This window comes from Pistacia vera, unplaced genomic scaffold (assembly GCF_008641045.1).
Source record: "Pistacia vera cultivar Batoury unplaced genomic scaffold, PisVer_v2 Contig407, whole genome shotgun sequence".
NCBI classification, from domain to species: domain Eukaryota; kingdom Viridiplantae; phylum Streptophyta; class Magnoliopsida; order Sapindales; family Anacardiaceae; genus Pistacia; species Pistacia vera.
Genome location: NW_022196232.1, coordinates 1,005,218 through 1,028,501, shown reverse-complemented (window position 1 = coordinate 1,028,501; position 23,284 = coordinate 1,005,218). Strand labels below are relative to the sequence as shown.

The 23,284-nt window shown below is 32.1% G+C and overlaps 1 protein-coding gene across 1 annotated transcript; it reads right to left on the bottom strand.

Annotated features, from left to right (window-relative positions):
* Positions 1–358: 358 nt before the first annotated feature.
* On the bottom strand, positions 359–1,912 carry LOC116142386 (AT-hook motif nuclear-localized protein 23). The gene has a single exon (XM_031427807.1). The coding sequence runs from the start codon at positions 1,610–1,612 to the stop codon at positions 734–736; it is 879 nt and encodes a 292-aa protein (XP_031283667.1). The 5' UTR covers positions 1,613–1,912; the 3' UTR covers positions 359–733.
* Positions 1,913–23,284: the final 21,372 nt, after the last annotated feature.

The window sequence follows — 23,284 nt, the reverse complement described above, 5'->3', positions numbered from 1 at the left end:
GGAGACAACACAACTCCTTCCACAAAAAAGAATTATCCATTGAGTAAATCCTTGCTCTTTTGATTATATTTTTATACTGTTGTATTTATTCTCTCCTGAAAACAATGCAAAAAAAGAAACAAAACACAAACCTATGTATGCTACTAAATCATACAAAGATTTGGTTAAATAAACTCTTTATATGGTAAACATAAAAAACCAACGAATACTCTATTTGAACAAAGAAAGAAATAAGATTATTAGTACCCGTTGGCATAAATATGGAAAGTTAGATGAGATCCTTAACAATGGAATACAGAAGAAAAGAAACCCTAGTTGATTGATTAAGAACTCTCAGTTTCTAAACATAATAGAAATATATCATCAAACCATTGATTTCTTATAAAAGAGAGAAGAGAATTCCACCATTAACACGAAGACTATTTCCATAAATCAGTACAGTTCAAAAACCCAAGAAGAAGGAGGAGGATAAGAAAGAAAGAAACAAGAAAATGGAAGAAGAAGAAGAAGAAGAAAAGCCCTAAAATTAACATGAACAGAAGAAGGAGAAGAAGAAACGAGAAACAAAGTTTATGATGAGGATGATAGTACATAAATTCCTGACCTTTACTTATCCAAGAATCCCAACTCTCTCACCCACTGCAAAGTAGTGCTCCAACACAGCCACAATCAATTCCAACATTCATAGATCACATTGCAGTCAAATAATTTTACCGCTAATTCATTCTCATGATCAAAACGGAGGCCTAACACCTGCGTTTCCTGCCCATCCATCCACCGGCAACTGCACATTTGGAGGCATATTCAGCGGCAAATTAAAGAACGGGAGACCCGCCGCAGCAGCCCCCGCCGCATCTGCAAACAAGTTATTTCCACCTCCACCGCCGCCACCGCCACCACCACCACCTCCACTACTCTGCATCTGCAGCTGCTCGTCCTCCTCCAACGGCAGCCTCTCATACGCCACATTTGTAAAAGACGCTGCGATCACGATCACAGGCCCCGCCGCTGTCAGCTCCCCCACCACGCTTCCCCCAACAACTTGTCCTTGACCTCCGGCTAAAAAGATTGTCAAGCTTGTTGCACCTGGAGGAGCCGGTGGTGGCAGAAAAGAACCTGACAATGATAATATTTCAAATCTCCCATGAAGAGTCACTATTGCTCCTGCTGCCGCGGGTTGCCTTATGCTCACGTTTGTGACCGTTCCGCTTCCACTCAGAATACAGATTCCTCGCTGCCTTCTCCGAGCGTAGTTCGCCACACAGTCAAACACATCGCACCCATTTCCCACCTCTAGAATGTGGGCTCGAAGAGTGTTGGCGCTCTCCCGAGTGATTATAACGGGAGGTTTCGGTTTGTTTTTCGAACCGGGTGGACGACCTCTGGGCCGACGAGCGACGAGGTCTCCATGGCCCGAGTTAGCTGCTGCCACGAGGTCAAGGCCTTGGTGATCAACGCCGTCGTTGTGGTAGTGATCGCCAGCGGCTCCGGAACCAACTCGATTGTTGTTGTGGTCGTGGTCTTCGGGATCAGGTTGGTGTTGAAGGTGAAGGTCGGGTCTATGAAGCTGGTGAACATAGCGAGAAGCTGTGCCTAAATCCAAACCGGCCATGCCAACATCAAAAGAAAACAGAAAACAAGGAAAACAAAGATTAAAATAAAAATTAAAAACTGTTTATGGGTTTGTTTATTTTATAAAGAAGAAAGAAAAATAAAAAGAAAGGGAAAGGAAAGAGAAAGAGAAAGCTTCGGCACTCCAAGAATAATAGATTTGAATAGAGAGATGAATAAATTTTTATCTTTTTTTTTTTTCTCTTCTTCTTCTTTTTTAATAACAAAAACAACAAGGGAGAAGCGAAGGTCGAGTGCAGAGAAAGGAAAGGCAAGAAGGAGAAGAAGAAAGGAGAGGGGACAATCACTCTAAAACGCAGTCATTTCTTTATAACTTTTTAAATATTTATAATACGAAATTTTTTAACCCTTTTTTTTAATTTCTTTTTCTTAAATAAATATTTAATAAACAATCTGAACTCTCATTTACAGTGCGTGAAACCAACGCGATAGCTCTCTCTATGAACTGTATTTGAACTTGACAAGTAGTTGGTCTAATTGTAACACATAAGTTTAAGCCAAAAATTAATAATTTATTAAAAAAAAAAACCTCACTTAAGTTAACTTCAATTTGCATATTTTTTTTATATTTACACTTGTTTATGTCGACTACATTGATATGCATGATAACTTATTAAATTACAGTTATGATTTAATTTTTTTTATTTAGATATCCATAAATAATGTTTAAAAAAGTGTTACTTTTGTTGATATATAGAAAGTATGATAATAATATTATAAGTTAAATGATAAATTATATAATATTAAAAAGAAGAAAAAAAAAATGATTGGGTCGTTAGTTTCACGCGAAAAGAAAGACATGTAGAGATTTGATATTTAATGTAATGAAATAAAGAATTGAGTAAAAGAACCCTAGAGGAGGGGATTGTGTGGGTGGGGTTAGAAGGTCATGGGGGCTTGGACTTTTATTAAAGATTTTAATTAACATTGATAGTGAATGTGATTAGATTAATTAACCATGGTTAAGGGGACTAAGTTGACCAAGTTTGGTTAAAGTAATTGGCCGAAGAAACAAACAGACGTGAGAGGAAATGGACAATTTATTTGTTTAAATTAATTAAATAATTAATATTATTGGAGGAGAAAGGGCAAGTGGGGGATGGTGCTGCGGCGCGTGGGTCCTACTCTTGTCGCCTCCTCACCCCACCCTAAACGGCCCTCTTCTTTTTACCATTTAAGCCGTCACGGCCACCCTTTCTTGACTGCCTCAATTCTCCTTCATTTTAATTATATATAATTAATTAATTAATCTGTATTTTGTTCTCTTACTCATGGATGGTTTCTTTTTATTAACTATAATTAAATTTCTCAAAAATCTTTTGAAAACATTTGATAGACATAAGTGAAAATGCTTTCAAATATAATTTTAAGATACAATCATGAGTTTTAGTATAAAATTATTAAAAAAAGATTAAATATTATATCAAATATATTAAAAATATTAATACACAACTAAAAAAATTGAATTATATGTTTAGATTTTGAAAATATTTGCAAATCATAAATCAAATGGACCCTTTTATTATTATATTGATTGTAATTTAAATCGTATTTAAAAGGTGAGTTTCAATTGGGTTAACCAATTGTTAGAGCTCTTATTAGATGAACTAATTAAACAGGTTGTTGAGAATAAATAAGAGATATAAATGATTGATTAAGGTATTAATATATGATTACGTTAAAATGTTTTTATTAATAAGAAAATAGAGAGGTGCAGCTCACGGCCAACACTGTTGAAAGAGATAGCCTAACTAAGTAGAACTGAAGAGATGCTCTGACCAAGCCATTCTATCTTTATTCTAATAAACATCAGAGATGCTAAATAATGTTTATAATTCAATTATCCAGTTGTTGGATTCACTTGAAATTCATCAATTGGTCGATCTATGTTTAATTAATTATTATTAAGATAGGTTAATTAATATATATATGATGTTTGATGTAAACCTTATTAAATTCAGGTNCTGTTAGAGCTCTTATTAGATGAACTAATTAAACAGGTTGTTGAGAATAAATAAGAGATATAAATGATTGATTAAGGTATTAATATATGATTACGTTAAAATGGTTTTTATTAATAAGAAAATAGAGAGGTGCAGCTCACGGCCAACACTGTTGAAAGAGATAGCCTAACTAACTAGAACTGAAGAGATGCTCTGACAAAACCATTCAATCTTATTCTAATAAACATCAGAGATGCTAAATAATAATGTTTATAATTCAATTATCCAGTTGTTGGATTCACTTGAAATTCATCAATTGGTCGATCTATGTTTAATTAATTATTATTAAGATAGGTTAATTAATATATATATGATGTTTGATGTAAACCTTATTAAATTCAGGTTTACATTGGATACCATACCACGTGTTCAGGAAGCATATTAGTATATAATTAATGATCTTAATAAATAGGTTATTCGATAAATATTAAATAGATTACGACCTTAAAATACTCAATATTATAAGCACCATATCAAATAAAGTACCTTAATTTATAAATAATTAATAATAGCCATGCGAAACATTTAACGCATCCCAGTTAAAAAAAGGGTTAAATTTATTCATTTATTAGGTTAGAGTTTGGGAATTTTATATGGGGAGTTGAACCCTAAAACCTTTTTAACCTCTTAATTAATACATTATATAAGCTTCATTGAAGAGTTGGCTAAATCCCTTCTTCATCAACTGACTCTTTCAGCATTAACTCTAAAGAGTAAAGATTTCTGTCCTAGTTAGGGTTATTCAATTGACTGTGCTGTTTAAAAGAAGAAAAAAATAAAAGGAAAAAAAAATGGACGAAGAAAGAGAGTGTGTTGGAAAAGAAATTAGTCTATGTAGTTAGTAAAATTATAGACCTCTTGTATTCAATTATTGTCAATAAAAGTCTCAATAAAAACATCTTTTGTTGCGGAAATTTTTCTATGGAAGAGTTCTGGTATTGAATCCAACTATCCAAGGAACATTCAACTTGGAAAATATGACGATCAAAACGCTTCCAAAGAAAAGGTCTTTAATTTGTTTCTGGCTTTTGAGAGGCATGCAGGGTTACACACCTAACAACTCAATTAACCAAATTGTAGATGAAAAAAGAAACCTAAAAAGGCAAATTTGAGGAAAAAAATGACAAAGTCCAAGCCTCCAAATGGAGAAATTAAGCTTGAGTTAGTACAACATTACAATTGACTTATGACTTACCTAACTCATAATTAAACAATAATAAAGGTTGTGTGTAAGCATGAAATGAGTAATTGCGCTCGCTCATATTTCCTATAGCCAATTCTAAAATTTTTTACTATAGAGAAAGTTTAGTTATTCATTATTATTATATTAATTCATCCTTAAACAACTTAATCATATATTAATCAATCAAATCCATCTACCAGTAGGTGCAATGGAGACATTGAATCTCAACAGAGCCAAATTTGACCACGAATTTCTTCGTCAAATTAGAAAATGTACGATGACCTATAGCATATGAAAACACCTAGAAGTATGAATTGCTGCTAACAACCATACGCCTTCTGATGTATATATGTGGAATTTTATGAACCCTGTATTTTTCATTCTTATTAAATACTAAATTAAATCATTATCATCATTCTTCTTTATGTGACAACTTCATTGTTTATTATATTTAAGGAAACATATTCGTAATAAAAAACTATTATGGTGATTGGTCGGTTTGAGTCTGGTCTTGTTCTATATATTATAAATTCACTAATCTAAAGTTGAAATTGGTTCTCATTTTTATAATAATTTTAGGGTTTTGACGGGCAAAAAAAAAAAATGGAGCATGGGGATATGTAGTGGAGTTTAAGGAATGCAGCAATTGAAAGAAAATTTTAATGCTCTTTCACTATGCCATGTGAACATATAATATTTACAATATGGCTGAAATTTATACACTAAATCAATCATTGTTGATTTTCGCAGTCTCAAAAGTTATACTCTAATACTAGTTTTTATGGGGTCTAATTAATTAACATGCTTTGTACTATATATATAGTTAATTTATTGATATAATGAATGATTGTTGGAAGACATTATATTATATTAATTGAGCACTAGCACAATATAAATCACTTACTTTTACACACGTTAATTGATTAATATGCAAATATATTTTTATATATGAAACATGAATAATAAAATTATGGTATTTAAGTTTGTCTCGATTGCATTGGAACAATCGTAATAGATAAAACCTTTCAAGGGAGGTTAGTTAACTAATTGGTTGATTATAGTATTTAAGTTTCCTAATTCAAGGCTTATCCTAAGGTAAGAATGATGTTGTATATAGTTATTTTTAGTCTTGTTTAGGTCTTTTTTGTAGATCTTATCCCAAGACATGTCTTGTGGTAAAATGTTTTTGTCTCCTATCTTTTATACGCTTAAGATAAACAAACAAAAGGAGATTGAGTTTGTGGTCTATTAGCCTTATGTTTTTGTTCTTATCTCATAGTCTGTCCTGAGGTAGGATGACCGGTTTTTTTATGGTCTCTCTGTATATTCTTTCTCTCTTTTAATGATACTACTTACTATTTAACAAAAAAAAATTAGGAATAAACTTTCCACTTGTGCTTAATTTTGAATTAATGCACTAGCTTAAAAGTAAATTACATTAACTTGTATTATCCACTCGATCATGATTAATGCATGCCAAGATTTTCAAGAACACACAAAATGCTTTAAAATTTACGTTTAACATGTAAATCAAAGAAATTTAACACTTTCAGGGAGGTGAAAAATTAGGCCGGATGAGTGTAATGCTATACCTCTTTAGTAAAAGGTAAAAACAAAAAAAAAAAAAAAAATTGAGAAGAACATCGTTATCTACATCCATTAAATCAAATCTCATCACACATACTTATATTCAAAATTAATTAATCATAGTAGTAATTAAGTGGTAAAAAAAAATTAAAATAAAAAATGTAATTAATCGGAATCAAACATATGAATTATCTACTGCATTCTTCTCATTTAGATTTTTTTTTTTTTTCTTTTTTTTCTAGTTAATGTAAATTTGTGCATGTTAGGGTAATGAAAAACCCTAAAGCGCGTCAGAAGCACAGCCCGATGAATGAAGAGTTAAGTGGTTCAAACAGTTGTCTCATCGTACTTTGAGAAGACCTAAGGAGAGAAAAAAAAAATTAAAAGAAAGAAAGAAAGATATATTTGATAATTGAATACACGAATCAAAAACGTCAAATCCAATTCTATGATCCACGTAACCTCAACGCAGACTCGAGGGTTTATTGCACCTTTGTCGTACTTTATTTATACTGCTTTCTCCTCTTTTATATATGTTCTTGAAATGACAAATATTACTAATTTTTATTAAGAATTTTTTCCTTTTCTAAAAGATTAGAATTATATTTCTCCAATATCCTTTTGTGGGTCCAATCACCTGCTTATGTTTCAATTGCAAATATTATATTACTCATTACTGCTTGATTTTTAATGAGTGGGGTTAGTGAAAACTGACATCCACATTAATTCGTGTATAATTTTCCTATGTTTTGGCGAATTAATGTTCTATATTCATGCAATTTTAATTTAATTACTTAACTTTAATAATTAATAAATCAAAATTGAAATTAAAGCAAAACAAGATTATGCATGTTTGGATCATTTTTGGGATGTTCTTAATTAGAGCTAGACATTCGAAAATTTTGTAAAGAATAAAGAAAATGTTAGGTTCAAGCATATGCATATTCTTCTCTCTTAATTGTTTCTTTTTCGGCCTTATATAATATAGTTCATATATAAAGATGACAGACATAAGTCAAGAATTCAAAATTTATATTAGATGCACTAGTCTTGTCACTAGATTTGAAGAGGTCTCATTTATATCATGTATCTAGCTAGCTTTGACGATTAATTAATTAGAGAATATCGGTTCACCTTTTACATAAAGTTATGTTTTTATAAATTATATTATAATAAGTTTTTTTATTTATAAGTTCTACTTGAGTAAACCATATGAAACAGGCTCATAGCATTAAACCTATAAATTAAGTGCGCATAAGCCGTTTGATTTGTTTCTTACCATCCATGTAAAATTAACAAAATTCTTGTGAAGAATAATTGAAGATCTAGCTAGGTGTAATAAACGGAGAAAGTCTTTGCAGGTTGAACAAAATTAATGTTTAGTTTAGAAAATATTCAAATTAATGAGTAGATGGAGTATGGTCCAAATGTACTTAGTTTAACCCCCAAGAATTTCATTTCATATCATATCACAAGCTACCCAAACCCTAAAAGGCCGTGCCCTAGCTATGAGTTAAGTGAAGTAATACAGAAACAGAAGCCAAGTGTGTCCCTTTGTCAGTACATAGATTTAAGGGGAGGAAGAAGGAGGAGAGATTGAGATGAGATCACGTGTGGTCTCCAAGTCAAAACGCAGAGAGAGAGAGAGAGAGAAAGGGGAGGAAGAAGGAGGAGAGATTGAGATGAGATCACGTGTGGTCTCCAAGTCAAAACGCAGAGAGAGAGAGAGAGAGAAGGGTTTTCAAGCTTTAAAGGGTCACCGTATAGCTGTCGGCCACGAGGCAGTTGTCACATTCTATTGGGAATTGCTCTCTTTTTCTGAAAATATATCCCCTTGAATCCCGGGGGTCTGTAAATAAGACAGACCCAGACGGCCAGACCCATCTCTTCTCTCTCACCCTACCCCTTGCCCTGCTCTTACCTGCTCCCTCACTTCTGCATTTCATCACTTGACTTCCACGGTTCCACTCTCTCCTTTACCAGAGATAGGGCTAAATTAAACGAAATTATAATCATAATTAGAAACACAGTAATTAACATTAATTATAAAGTACTCAGTAATTAACATTAATTATAAAGCCATTATTTCTTACTAGTTTAGAAGAGTTGTTATGTAACTTATGTGAATGGAAGACGAATGTTTAATATGCACAGATTTAGAAAGCGCGTGGAGAGATGAGTTGGTCTGCAGATTGCTTGAGGCTTTTAACAAAGGGGTTTTAGCCAGCAATAACCTTGTCCATCTCAATCCTAGAAAAAACTACCAAATTTTATGTCAGCAGCAGAGATAGCTTCAGTTTCTTGAAGAAGTTCAAAGTCAAAATAGTACAATTTCCTCTCTATAGACCATAGTTATCAAATCTCTCTCTTTCTTTCAATTTCTGAACTACTACTATACTGAGTCAATGATAACATTGATGTCATACAAGCCAAACCCACGAGGGTATACTTTCAAAACGAAACAAAACAAATGGCGAGAGAGAGAGGGAGAGAGTAAAAGCCAAAGAATGCAAAGCCTTGACTTGGTTTGGTTGATTAGACTGGATCCGTCCTTGGAAGATCCACCAACTCTGCCTCCATATCCTTCCTTGTCTCCATCACACGTCTTCTCTCTCTCTCTCTCTTTCTCAATAGCGTCAATTGAATAGTTGTCTAGGGTTATTTTTCAAAGAGTCCCTTTTGGTCACCGACTAATTCTCCCCGTTGCCGAACATTACCAAGACACCATCCCATTTTCACGGCCACCACCCCCATAACAGTTGCCGTGACTTTCTCTTCGGTGAACCTCGTCTGGGTTACAATCTTCGAGAATTTCAACTCACTTCTTCACTAAACAACAGCAACAAATTTATAGAATATGTAACATGTATATAATATGATCATTTAAACCCTAATTGCATAAAAACATATACATCATGTTCAAGTTCACGTGACTAAATTGAAATGAATGATGGGGGTTTGATTTATAATGTCAAAGATAGAAAGGTTTTAAGTAAATAAACTTGTGGTTTAGTATTATAGTAACGTGTCAACAACAATGTTTTGACATATAGACTGTTTTTATGTTAATAATTTATTTAATTAAATTAAATGTTAATAATACGGTAAGCATTGAGGTGAGAAATGTAATTTAATTTAAAAATTGAAAGATAAAATAAAAAAAATCATAGTAGTTATCTTCATTAGAATTGACTAGCGCAAATAATTGAAACCACTAAACATCCTATGATTCTTCCAAGTAAGTGCTCCAATTCTTCGTGCCCTAAATTGTCGTCTTTCTAAATTAAATAATTAGTAATAATCTTTTTGATAATCTCTATGATAACATCACCCTCAACCAATCATATTCCGTCTTCGGACTCCAAATTTGTAATTAACTTCTACTAATTACTTCCTCAAATCCGACGTCCCCACTTCCTTTACTTTTCTAATTAACTCATTTTAATATTCCTAATCACTTTATCTCATCGGATTTATCGTATAATCTGTCACGTTATTGGTTTGGCTAACATTATTAGATTGGTAAATTAACTAAATTAGTGATCTTAATTTGTCCCTCAATAATAAAAAATAAAAATAAAAGAAAACATTTTATTTGTTTATAATATTATGCTTCAACCCTTAGTCTAATTATGGAGTCAATCATATTATTTTATAAGTTAATCTAATTAATAATTGGTTTACCTATTCCTGAAATAATTAATTAAATTTGTTAAGGAAACAAAGATTTTTCTTTTGTAAAAACTAATCAAAAAGGAAAATCTCTGTCTTTAAAGTAACTTAATATCTTAAGTGTCATGTCTTGGGTTGGTGTGCTTCAATCAATTAATATTATAGAAGACAAGATCATTCTTTGTTAGCATAAACAGTGATGAATCTTTTAATTTATTCATTGATTTTACAATTTAATTAACTACCTTCATTAAAATAACAATGATGATTAGAGAAAGTTACGAAACTAAAAAAATATATTAATACGATTGATTAATCTTTTAAATAATAAAGAGAAGAATTTCATATATATAATAATATGAAGAGTACTGTTTTAACTTACTTTTAATGGGAATTGGGGTTTGAATAATTAAATGGTTAAAAAATTAGAGACCTTTTTTTTTAATTAATTTTTATTCTGATTTGATTATGAAAGATAGGTGATAATGGAAATGGGTAAACTAATAAACCTCGGATAATTTCCTTTTTTTGTCCAATCATTATACGATGAGCACTTATTTAAGTTTTGTTGACACAAGTATCGATTTCCTAATTAATTAATATTAATTAAAAAGAAAATCTGCAAACCTATTTGGATCTTTCTACTGCAAAGTAACACATATTCTCTCCTTTTTTTTTTTTTTTTCTTTCTTGTTTATTTGATATTTGCATAGTATAATTAATTAGGAATATATTATAATTTAATAAATACGCCTCAGATTGACCACATAAAGAACAGTTTGTTTCAGTTGTTTTGAATTATAAATTAATTGTCAAAATGAACAGATATATAATAAGTCAAATATTAAAATATGTTATAGGTTATCAGAAAAGTGGTTCCAAGAAAACATTATCAAACTGATAGAAATGAAGGATGTGATACTTATTTATTGTAAATAATTAACCAATATTATTATATAGATTAATTTGAGAAAACAATATTAGATCTCTGTAAATCTTCTCTAGATATTGTAAAATACTAAACTGTTCTTTTTAATAATTTTAGTTTTACTCAAACACATTATAAAAATATGTGGTATAACTTTAATTTATAAAAACAAAGTTAATGTTTTTTTCTTCTTCATTTTTTATTAAATCACATATTGAACATAATAGTATTTATAAATAATTCGGTCAAACTTTAGCTCCCGCAATATTAAACCATTGAAACAAGACTTCTAATCCAAGAATTCTGCAAGTTCTTCTACGATCATCAATGACTTTTATTTTATTTATTTATTTATTCTCATTTAACTGGAATATATATATATATATATATATATTATCCATAATTAAACGATACGAAGATTGAATTCAAAGGTATATCAATATGAGAAGCCAAAAAAAGTAGAAGCATAAACAACTTTATGTGGACAAAGAACTCCACTGTAATTATAATGTTAATTAGCTGTATTAATTAATTAACTAATTAATCAATTCATCAGCATCATATTGACAAACACATCCGATCCAGCTTTTTGAAAAATATAAATAAATATAATATATATATATGCTTACACTAAAGCCAACTAGCAAACCCCATTTTAATATTAATTCAATCAATCAATGAAAGTAAAACGTTTCTTGTTGCTTTCACAAAAGGTCCTACAAATTAAATTAATTAAGAAAATTAATCAAACAAACAAACCCCATTACCCCATAGATTCCATGGTTTAATTAATTATTCTTTAATCAATTAATTAAGCTATCAAAAAGGAAAAGTTGAAAGAAAATCATGGGTGCTACACTATGATCATGAAAGCCCCACGTGGCTGATTATGACCCCATTGTCGTTTTATTATCATATGTGGTCAGGTTTATCTTATTCTTGATCTCGTTTACCAAATAATTAATATATAACTAATTAATTAATTAACATCTATTTGGTAGAACAAACTATGAGGATTTCTTGTTGCAGAAATAACGAAATTATTTATTCATTCTTTGTCTCGTCATCCAATTATTGCATGGATAAGACAAAATTCTTTTCCCCAAACATTGACAAAATTTTGCAGAACATTTAAGCAAACAATGGAGTTGAATTGTTTTAACTTGGAATCAACATATCCATTTATTTCTTTAAATAAATATGACATAAATCTAATGTGCATTGATAAAATAATATGGTATTTAAGATTTAGTGTTTATCTGTTTTAAAATGTCTTAATTTAGTAATTAAAACTTTATGCTACAATTTATTTAAATTAAAAATGATTAAATCGTATAAGATGTTGGCGGCGTGATTTGTGAACTCAAATTTAGAAATAGATATTGTGATTGCTGTGATATTATAGTTAATATATAATTGAGATCCCATGTACATTATTTTATTTAATAAGAGACTTTTCACAGAATTTCAAGTAAATTAATAAAGTATAATTCTATTAATTATAAATTATATGATCGATAAAAATGTTAAAAATTCAAGTCACACATTCTTTATATATATATATATATACAAGATTCCATAAATGTGTAGCATAAATGTGTTTAATTTATTAAAATGTAAATCAAATTCGAACAAGTTAAATAATAATAAAGCTCAAGATCTTATTGTTCTTATTTTGCTGATTTGTGTGCTAGGTTATATAAGATTATTTTACTAATGAAAATATCTAGTTTTCTTTACATTGATTTCCATAAAAAATAAAATAAAATAAAAGACTTTCCCTTAACTTACTTTTTGTTGGTTGGATTATACCGATAAAGAAAGTTTTTCACAAAATCTAGAGGGAGTTATTGATAAATTTTTGTAGGAACTATATATATATATAATCCTTGTACTTAAAATATTGACTCATCTCTAAAATTTTATTTTTTCTTCTTATTTCTCCCTTGAAACCCTAAATTAAAAATTGTCAAAGTAAGATTCATGCTTGATTAGGGGAAAAAAAAAAAAAAAAACATATATATTATAGATTAAATCCAGATTTTTTTTTAATATGTTTATGTTGATTAAAATTTCCCTGTATTTTTTCGCTATTTCTTCTTGTGATTTGTGAATGCTCTTTAATTGTTATAAGAAAAATAAAAAGAAAGAGAAGTAGAAGTAGACAAGTTTCATTATTTTATTTTATCTTTTAACTTTTAAACTTGAAGTCAAATCAACTTCCTCCAAGCAAAGAATTGATCGATCAAGCATAAAGTTTGTAATAATGGTGATATGAAACAATATATAAAAGCACAAAAAATAGGGTTTATGTATAAAGAGATAGGTGGGTTTTGAAAGATAATTATTTTTTAAATACCTTTTACTATGTAATTTAATCTAATTTATTCGTAAATTTCATAATTTATGTTATATACTTGTTTACATCAAGCCTGTTCCACTCGTGTTGACGTGACATAATTTTATTGTTGATTATATTGTAACATGATACACAAGTATTTTCCCAGGGTAAAAATGACTTTCAAGGGTGTTTATGTGATTTTGCATATGTTGTGGACGTTAATGTTATTCATTAGTAATCAAGAGTAATATCATAAGCCTCTCTAATATTTGTTTGGATATTATATAAGGACAACATGCCTCCAAATTGATCCAAAGGCCACTATTTGTCTATTTGAACTTACGATTTGTAAATTAAACGGTTCTCAAGCAACAAATTATTTCAATAACTTAAACAATTATTAAGAAAATAAAACTAATAAGTTTTCTAATTAAATTTATAATTTATTACAAAATAAAAAATAAAAAATTACTTTCATCAATCAATTGCAAGTTGTTAACATCAAAGTGCAGTCAATGTTTGAATCTTTTTCATTGTTTGAACTCTTGCCATTATATTAATTATTGATGTAAATAAATACGTTATTTAAAATCTTGAACTATTGACTTAGGCAATTGGAATCATATATCATGTTGAGACAACATTTTATTACGCATTATTTTTAATTTCTAATGAATTTTTGAATTTATTGCGTCCTTTTGCAGTGTTAAGTCAAACACGAGGGGGGTAATTGAAATGTCCTTAAATAATAGACAAGGAAAATATAATGTAATACAATTAAGGGTGCAATTACCTTAATGATCAATAATTTTATTGAATCAGTGTGAACCGTTGGATTTTTCTACCAAAAAAATAACACCAAAGCTATGTTTACACATTTTTATTAATATTTATTGCCTAATGATATCGTTAATTTCATTAATTTTTCATTAATTTTTAACCCCAAACTAAATTTTTTTAGCCCATTAATTTATTGGTTTTGCCCTAACGACCTCAAAATTCTAAAGTCTTGCTTTGGCTCTAGTTAGTAGTTAGTAGTTATCAAACAACATAAACCTTTATAGTGATCACTAAAAATTAACATGTTGTTAGTAATCTAACCATTTATAATAACAACTACTATAATACAATCAAGAAAAAGTATGGTTTGTATGAGCAAACACAATCGCGTGTGATTGCTGGGTTAATCCTCCATGATAGGTTATAGTCATTTATTGACCGGACAATTATGTTAGTGAGAAATTTGTTTAATTCATAGGTCGAATTTGATTGAATAGACAATTCGTAAATCGTTTAATTACTGATTATCGTCGTTGAATCTTTTTTAATTTCACCCATATCCTTAATTTTTCTCGATCTAACTAATCTAACTAGTGGATTCTTGCAAATAGGTACTCGAAACTAGTTTTTAGCTTGGATTGTGGTGAAGAGAAATTGATGATGATCATCATTGAATTGGGATTAAATGGGAGAAGGAATAGTGATGATAATGGGAAATGTGGGTCACGTGCAAAGCAAATGGGAAGAAGAAATATGAGACTGACAGAAAGTCCAAAAGGTGTGGTAATTAAGAAAGAGAAGTTGAAGTTGGAAAAAGTCTTAACTCAAAGGCCGGCACGTGGGAAAGTGTAGTTCTGGTTCACGAGGCTCTAACATCTATGTGTTTCCATGTGCGTTTTGGGCTTTTTCCTATTCATTCCTTCCACGCTCCCACGTGACACCACATCCCACTACCACTCCAACCAAAGCCAATCCAATCCAATCCCTTCTCGTTTTTCTTTCTATAAATTTCTGATATTATTTTTAAGAATATTTCTTAAAAAAAAAAAAAAAAAGTTAGTTAAGCATTGTGAATGCTCTGTTGATTTCATGATATCTTAATTGATTATATCAAATAATTACTTGAATTTAAACATGTTAAGACCGTTTAAACATTAATTTTTATTTTTTAAGATCAAGTTGTCCGTATTGTTATCTATAAAATTACAGAAAACGTTTAAAACACTGGTTCCAGAAATCCTAAGAATTTATAGTAACCAGTCCAAGAAACTTAAAAAAAACGACTTCCTTAATTACAACATGTTTTTCAGTTTTAATCTAACTTGACTTAGTGACCAAGTGGTACTAACTAGGATAAATAAAAAAACTATGTTACACTGTAGATTGGATTACGTAAGACTGACGTACGACACTGATCATAATTAATTATAGAGACCTCACACACAAACATTATTTTTTTTGGATAAATCCGATAATTGTCTCTCTCGCGATGCGAAGAGAAGACCTCTTGGATATAATTAACCCTAATGACTAAAAAACTTGCCATCCGGCCATAAGAGAAAAGGCACATACAAGCAATATTCTTAGAGATAAAACAATATTAGCTCTGACATCAATTGATGGATTCTATCAAATATTGGAGGAATGGTATCCAGGTTTTTTAGAGCAATGCATGAAGATGAATGATGAAGTGTTATGTAAGGATTTGTAGATGCTAAACTTTGTAAAAGCCTCAATTCTTATGTAATTCTGACTTCTTTTTCAAAATTTCCAATTTTGCTCAAACAATTATAATGATCATCACAACTGAGACAGAGAGACCATGTTGTTGATAAAGAGGGCACCATTTCTATAACTTTTATTTTTATTTTGATTCTTTTGAGCTTTGTTTATGTGGGTTCCTTCCTAGATATAACTAATTCTTTTCATGAATGGAATAGGAACCCTTACAATATTTTATTAGAATAAAGTTAAGAGAATTTTGTATTAATTATTAAACTAATTGATAGATGAAAATAAAGCAACAGGAAAGCATGGTTATTGCAGCCAAAAGAGTCCAAAGAAGAGCCCTCTTTTCCAGCATGAGAAGGAATATGCAAGTGGAGGTGAGGTGTGTGTGGTGTTAAGAGAGTGGGTAGAGATTGACCAGCCGTGAGAAACGCTGCTTGCTAACTGCATTGATTCTTCCTGTCTAGACCTTGCTGGCCATGGTGGTGGACAGCTTGATAAAACATTAGCCCCCTTTTGATGAAGCTCCAAACACAAGCAAAGCTGCCCCAAGTCAATCCTCAAGGTCAACCAACACTTCCATCCTCAAGCTCAACGGTTTTCAGATATGAGCTCAGCCAAAGCGATAGAGTTCTGGAACAAACAAAGCTTGTTCGACTTGAGCTGCATTGACAAATGAGCTTAAGTTTAATATAAATGAAAAGCGTACAGACAATGAAAATTTACTCGAATAATACTACATATACAAATTCTCCATATGAAATGAAGTGAAATGTTATAATAGGAGAAATAAAAACAAATGTGATAATCATGTAATATTGTTGTTCATTTATGTAGTCTTATTCGTTCAAATCACTTAAGGTTGCCGAGTGGATATGCATTAATTAGAAGACAAAGAAGTAGAAGAGACTTTTTTGATGATGTTTTTATTACAAATATCTGAAAGTGACTGATGTTCTAAAAACAAGACTTGGCAGTGTATTATTCATATGCATGCAAACCTATTTTCTAACAAAAAAAAGACAGCAATATCAGTTCTAATTTTTTTAGTCTGAAAATTCCCTCTTTTTAACATATTTCAAGTTCGCAAGATTTGCATCCTCTTAAACACGTTTTTTTGGTTTATTTTTCTAAGTTGATGTATAAAATTACCGAAGTCTATGGTTCATAAAATATATTTTTTTGTTGGGTCCTATGAACTTTTAAAAAGATATATAAAGATCTCAAGAGAAAAAAGGTTTTAATGTGCTATTTCTGTAAAAAAATCATAAATATTATGATTATTTCCACTTGTGCTTGTGGCCCACTCAAAAGAATTGTTAGTGGCACTGGCACACATTCTATAATTCAGAACATCCACTACCAACTATCAACTACCAAGTAGAATAAATATCTATTATACTTTACCCATTTATAATGGAAGATTAACCTTCAATAATCAAGTCTACGATACATACGGAAGCACAAGGATTCTAGATGTATTAGCTGAAACTGATGCAGTTGTCAAACTGAAATAGAAAATAAAAAAAATCACGTGATGAGAAAAACTGAACCCAATGTGATGAGTGAATCCAAAACTTCTATTGACCATACTGATGTTGCGAAGTTAATATACTGACACAATATGTATAGAATTTTGAACGAAGAATTATTTGGGTGAACAACAGTCTCTCTTAGGCATTTTTACCAAACAATAATTCTAGGTCTACAACATTCTCTCACAATCTCCGATGTGACAGCTCGTCATTGATCAACTCGCAAATGGACAGGTGGGATCCATACAAGTAGACGGGACTCATTTTGCGAGTTGACTAATGACGAGCTACCACGTCAAGAGTTGTAAGATTGAGTTGTGGACCTAGCATTATTCTTTTTACCAACTCAGTTCTCAGTTACATTTTAGTCGATGCATGTTTAGCTCGACTTCTTTAGTTGGCATAGAAACAACATAGACTAAGAATAGTGTAATAGCTCATCTGTAACAATAATGTCAGGTCTATAACCTTCTCTCACAACCCTCGACATAGTAGTCATCATTGGTTAGCTCGCAAATAGGCAGACGGGACCCATACAAGCAGGCGGGACCTATTTTGCAAGCTGACCAATGAAGAGCTGTCAAGTTAAGGGTTGCGAGAGAAAACTGTGAGATTGGGTTGTGAACCTAGCATTACTTCATTTGTAATGATGAACCTTCTCATCACTTTCCAGGTCAAAGCATATGTATATACAAGGCAATGCATATTACCACTCTGAAATCCTAAAAGCTAGCATCAACTTGACTACACTCAAACTCAATAGACTACATGATCTTTCATTTAGTTTTGGGCTTTGAAAGCACCTGTAAGAGTCAACTGTAGCTAGTAGGAATTGCCAATTGAAATCTGGTAGGCAAATACTGATTTTGTAATATTCTTTCTGAAAATCATCCAAGTATTGATTTTGAGGAAATTAAATCCGGCACTCTAAATCTACCCCCAAATTGTAACTTATCTTCAATAGAATTAGCAGAAACAACTCTTAAAAATGCAACATAGAATAAGTTATATTATGAGACTTAGGGGAAACTACTCTAAAAATTCAACACAAGTTATGCTTATGAGAATTAGGGGAAAAATGTGATAGATATTTAATTGTTCTCAATTTTCATGACGTTCGAGAAAGATCTAAAACAAATTTAATCAAGTACACTTTCTCTATTGAAGAAAGATTACTTATTGGATGGTTTATTACTACATTTTCAGTGATTCATAACGAGGGAGTCCTTACTTAGAAGGAGCAAGGTATTTCCTGAAAGATGGATGAACAATATTTTGGAACTACCTTATGGTTTAGGTGATATCTTCAAAGAAATGAATGCAATTATACTAACATTGGGCATGAATTTCTTATTCCTTGCATGTGAAAAACTGGAAAGAAACAATTTTATCTGAATAGATGACTCAACTTCTCTCTTCTTACCGCTAACTTCTAGATTTTCCTTCATCCTTTAGCACAGTCCATGCCTCTATACAGTCACTACAAAGCCATAGGCAGCTCAATCCACAAGCTTGTGATAATACTCCTCAATATTCCTTCTCTTTGTTTCTGCATGAAGATTAGCAACCCTATCATTTGTTAAGGAACTGAACACTCAAATGCATCAACTATCAAATTGATTCAATATTTCTTGCTATACAATGAACAAAGTCACTCGCCACTTACAGTTGAGCAATATAACTGAATGAAATATGGACTGGACAAGCCAAGAACTCTTAATACTGGTTCTTCCTACATTTCATAGGACCCACCAGTTGCAAGAATGTAGGTGAAGTCATGAAAGATGTCTATTCCTAAGTTACACGCATACTTTTTAAAGTTCATTTGCAATTGCACAATTATCCTGGAAGACAAATCTCAGGCATTAACATATCATCTTTTTTGCTATTTTTCTAGTGTAGAAGGTTTCAGAAGCCTTTGATCTATCAAACCACTATCCCTGTTCAAGCAACCTGTAACGTGTGCCAGCAATGTGGGGATATGATTATGCAACCTACAATTAGTTTTCTTGGTTGAGTAAAGCTAGAAACATTAATAACTAATAGACTTTTTGATGTAATAAATGAGGTAAATATCAAGAGGGCAAGAAGCCTGACAAATTAAAAGATTAAATATTTAAGGGTTATTTCTTTTTTGTTTATAAGATAAAAAGAATAGTGGATTTAGTATTTGTAATATCATAATGGAAGGGGAAAGAGTTAGGGGTGAGCTAATGAAGAAAAACCACTGTTGAGGACTGTGAATCCTGAGAGTAATAACTTCAATTTTCTATTAATGCCGAGGGCAATAACTTCAGACTCCTGCGGAGAATTTGGAATAAGATTTGAGGGAATTCATAGATATTAAGTCCACTTCCAGTAATTGAACCAAATACTCACCCTTGTGGCTTTTAGGAGCTATTCTAAGGATATCATTAAAGATGAAGTAGGGTCACTGAATTGCTGTATTGAGATGATTAAAGAAATTGACTAACTAACAGGAGAATACATTTTAAACATCACATACAAAAATTCCTTTGATATCACGCCAAAGGTTTCCAAAGCATTGCTCAAAGTTACAGAAAATCTAAACTTCATCTTCATTCATACTCTATTTCTCACAATTTCGTTATCGGATCACAAGAAGTATTCCTCATTCCTCATTCATCATACTTTTCTTTTTTCTTGCTAACTCACAGTCCTTACCAACCTCTGCCTCAGCTCTTGCATATCCCCCTTCTGCTTTTGACCTCTTATGGATGATCTATATAATGGCAGCTGAGTTGAACATTTAGCAAACCTAGCAATATGTTATTTACCAGATTCTTGAACACACAACTACTGTAAAGTAGTAATAACAATTATGATGGCAAGGTTCAAGGATGTTTGCTAACACCTGTTGCTTTAACCCAGAAGGTTTGGTATTAATGATTGGATGCTAAATGTTCACTATATTCCATAATGCCTTGATATTTAAGCTTGTTGTTTCATGAAACTCTTATAATCTGAATCTTACCAATGTCCAACAAAAAATTACATAACCGTTTCTTTTCAGAAGTCAACAATTAAAAATTTGCAATGTGTACTCCTTAAAATCTATTAAAACTACTGGCTTTAAGAATATCATGGTTTACATCTAACATGTGGTATAACACACTCATCAGACTCAGGTTCAACTAACTCATCACCCTGCCAGAAGTTTATTCTTTGGTGCTTAACTCAAACTAGAGGAACAACAGGTCCCAAATTTTATGCTGTCTGTTTCCTTTCCAAAATTTGAATGTAATGTCTTCCACAAAGCAATATAGTCTCAATAAAGTACAAATTAACTTCAACCTGTGTAGGTACACCGACATTTGCATTTGATCAAGTCAGTTTGCATTTGATAAAGTCATTTCATCGTAAAGGTGATCTAGAATCTACTTGGATAGAAAAAGTGTCTTGCCTGAAAGCAATAAATTAATCTTTCCAATGGCAAAGTTGCATGCACAAGATTTTGGTCATCGAAGCTTCATTAAATTTAAATGGAATAATAGGATCTAGCAATGAAACACTATAACTGAACAACTCTTTGATCAAGGTTAAGCAAGGAGTATGTTGTGTTGGAAACTATGTATATATGTAGTCAAGGGTATATATGTAATTGTAGTGTGCGTATATATTTGTTAGGCTGTACTGTTGAGAAAAATAGAAGATAGAAATTGAAAAATGCAAATATTGAAAACATGGTATCAGAGCGGGACTAAACCCTAAAACTCGTTTCTACGCTTCTGTTTTCCGGCGGCCGACGATTCCAACGAATCTTCTGTTCATGGCTTCTCTCTCTCCGGAGACGTCTAAATCTGTCCGACAAACCCTCGACCTCCTCTATTATCTCCGACGACGTCTATTCTTGGTTTCTCCCTTTCCGGCGACTTTTGCTCTCGGCCTCTCCCTTTCTAACGAATGCTGGTTCTTAAGTTTGTCTCGATTGCATTGGAACAATCGTAATAGATAAACCATTCAGGGGAGGCTAGTTAACTAATTGGTTGATTATGGTATTTAAGTTTCCTAATCCAAGGCTAATCCTAAGGTAGGAATGATGTTGTATATAGTTTTTCTTAGTTGTGCTCATGTTTTTTTTGTGGATCTTATCCCAGTGCATGTCTTGTGATAAAATATCTTTGTCTCTTATACTTCACACGTTTAAGATAAACAAACAAGAGGAGATTGAGTTCTTGATCTATTAGGTTTGTATTTTTGTTTTTATCTCAGGGTTTGTCATGAGGTAGGATGGCTAGTTTTTTTATGGTCTCTCTGTACAATCTTTCTCTCTTTTAATGATACTACTTACCCAAAAAAAAAAAAAAAAAACTTCTGTTCATGGCTTCTCTCTCTCCGAAGACGTCTGAATCTGTCCGACAAACCCTCGACCTCCTCTATTATCTCCGACGACGTCTATTCTTGGTTTCTCCCTTTCCGAAGACTTCTGCTCTCGGCCTCTCCCTTTCTAACGAATGCTGGTTCTGTTCCAGTTAACTTGTCCCTTTCTTCTACTCATTCCGGCGATTTCTCCTCTAGTTTCTCTCTGTTCATCTCGACTTTTCCACGACACAATCCCTTTGCTTCCTTCAATGACGTGATTTCTTTGCTCTTTCCGGTGGCTAGTAATCTCTCCTCTGGTTTCTCTCTTCTCTGTTGTTCCCATTGACTCCTTTTACAAGAAAGTGGTTGGTTTCTTTCTGGTTGTTTGAGATTGGGGTGCATTTGTGTTTGCTTGGGTTGTTTGGTGTTGAGGTTGTTGTGAATCTGTGGAGTTGGGAGTTATTTGACCTTGTCAATTGCTAGACAATATGGCAGAGGACAGTAAGAAGATGGTGATTGAAATTGTCACTTCCTCTACCAAAATCACTGATCGGAAGTTATTGGGAAAAAATAATTATATTCAATGGAAACGGATTATCCAATGATATGTGTCCAACATTGACATAGGAGACCATTTAATCGAGGATCTGCCTAAGGAAACAGAAAGTGATAGTAAAACTCGAAAAAAATGGCTCATGGAAGATGATAAGCTCTTCAATCAAATTCAGAACACTCTCGATTCGTCCATGGATGATGTGACTAGTCATTGTGATACCATCAAAGAGTTATAGGAGTATCTAGAGTTCTTGTATGTTGGTAAACAAGTCTTATCTCATGCCCATGAATTGTTATTGAAGATCTACCAGGCAAATATGCAAGAGAAGACATTGCTCGAATATTATACAGAGATAAAGCAAGCCTTCGAAGAAAAAAGGGCTATGTTTCCTATCCCTACTGATGTGAAGATGATGCAAGCACAAGAAGAACAAGTGGTAGTGCAATGTTTTCTGGCTGGGTTGAGACCAGAATACAAGATAGCTCGTACACAGCTTCTTACCGGCGAGACACTTCCCTCTCTTACGGATGTCTTTGCTCGACTTCTCAGAGTTAATAAGGGAGAAGATCGAGGAGTTTCTAAGGACAAAAAAATCCTTAAGGATCCTAATGTAGATCATGCGGTCCTAGCTAGCCTGAAGCCTAGTGATGGCAAAGGCAACAATGGGGTAAGTCGTGATACTGGGAACAATTATGGTAATAGCCTTTGTACTTGCTATCATTGTGGTGCTGAGGGTCATGTAAAGAAGAATTGTTGGAAGCTCCATGGGAAGCCCCTGAATATGCAAGGCACTCAGAAGTTTGCTCATGTTGCAACTCAAGATGGTCTTTTACCAACCCCATCACAGGTTATTATCTCTGCAGCTGAACATGCTCGCCTCACTCAGCATTCTAGCTCCCAGTCATCCATCCCAACGACTACCACTACATTAACCCAGTTAAGTAATCCTATAGCCTGTTTGTCCACTTCTAGTAGTAACTGGATCATTGATTCTGGTTCTACTCACCATATGACAG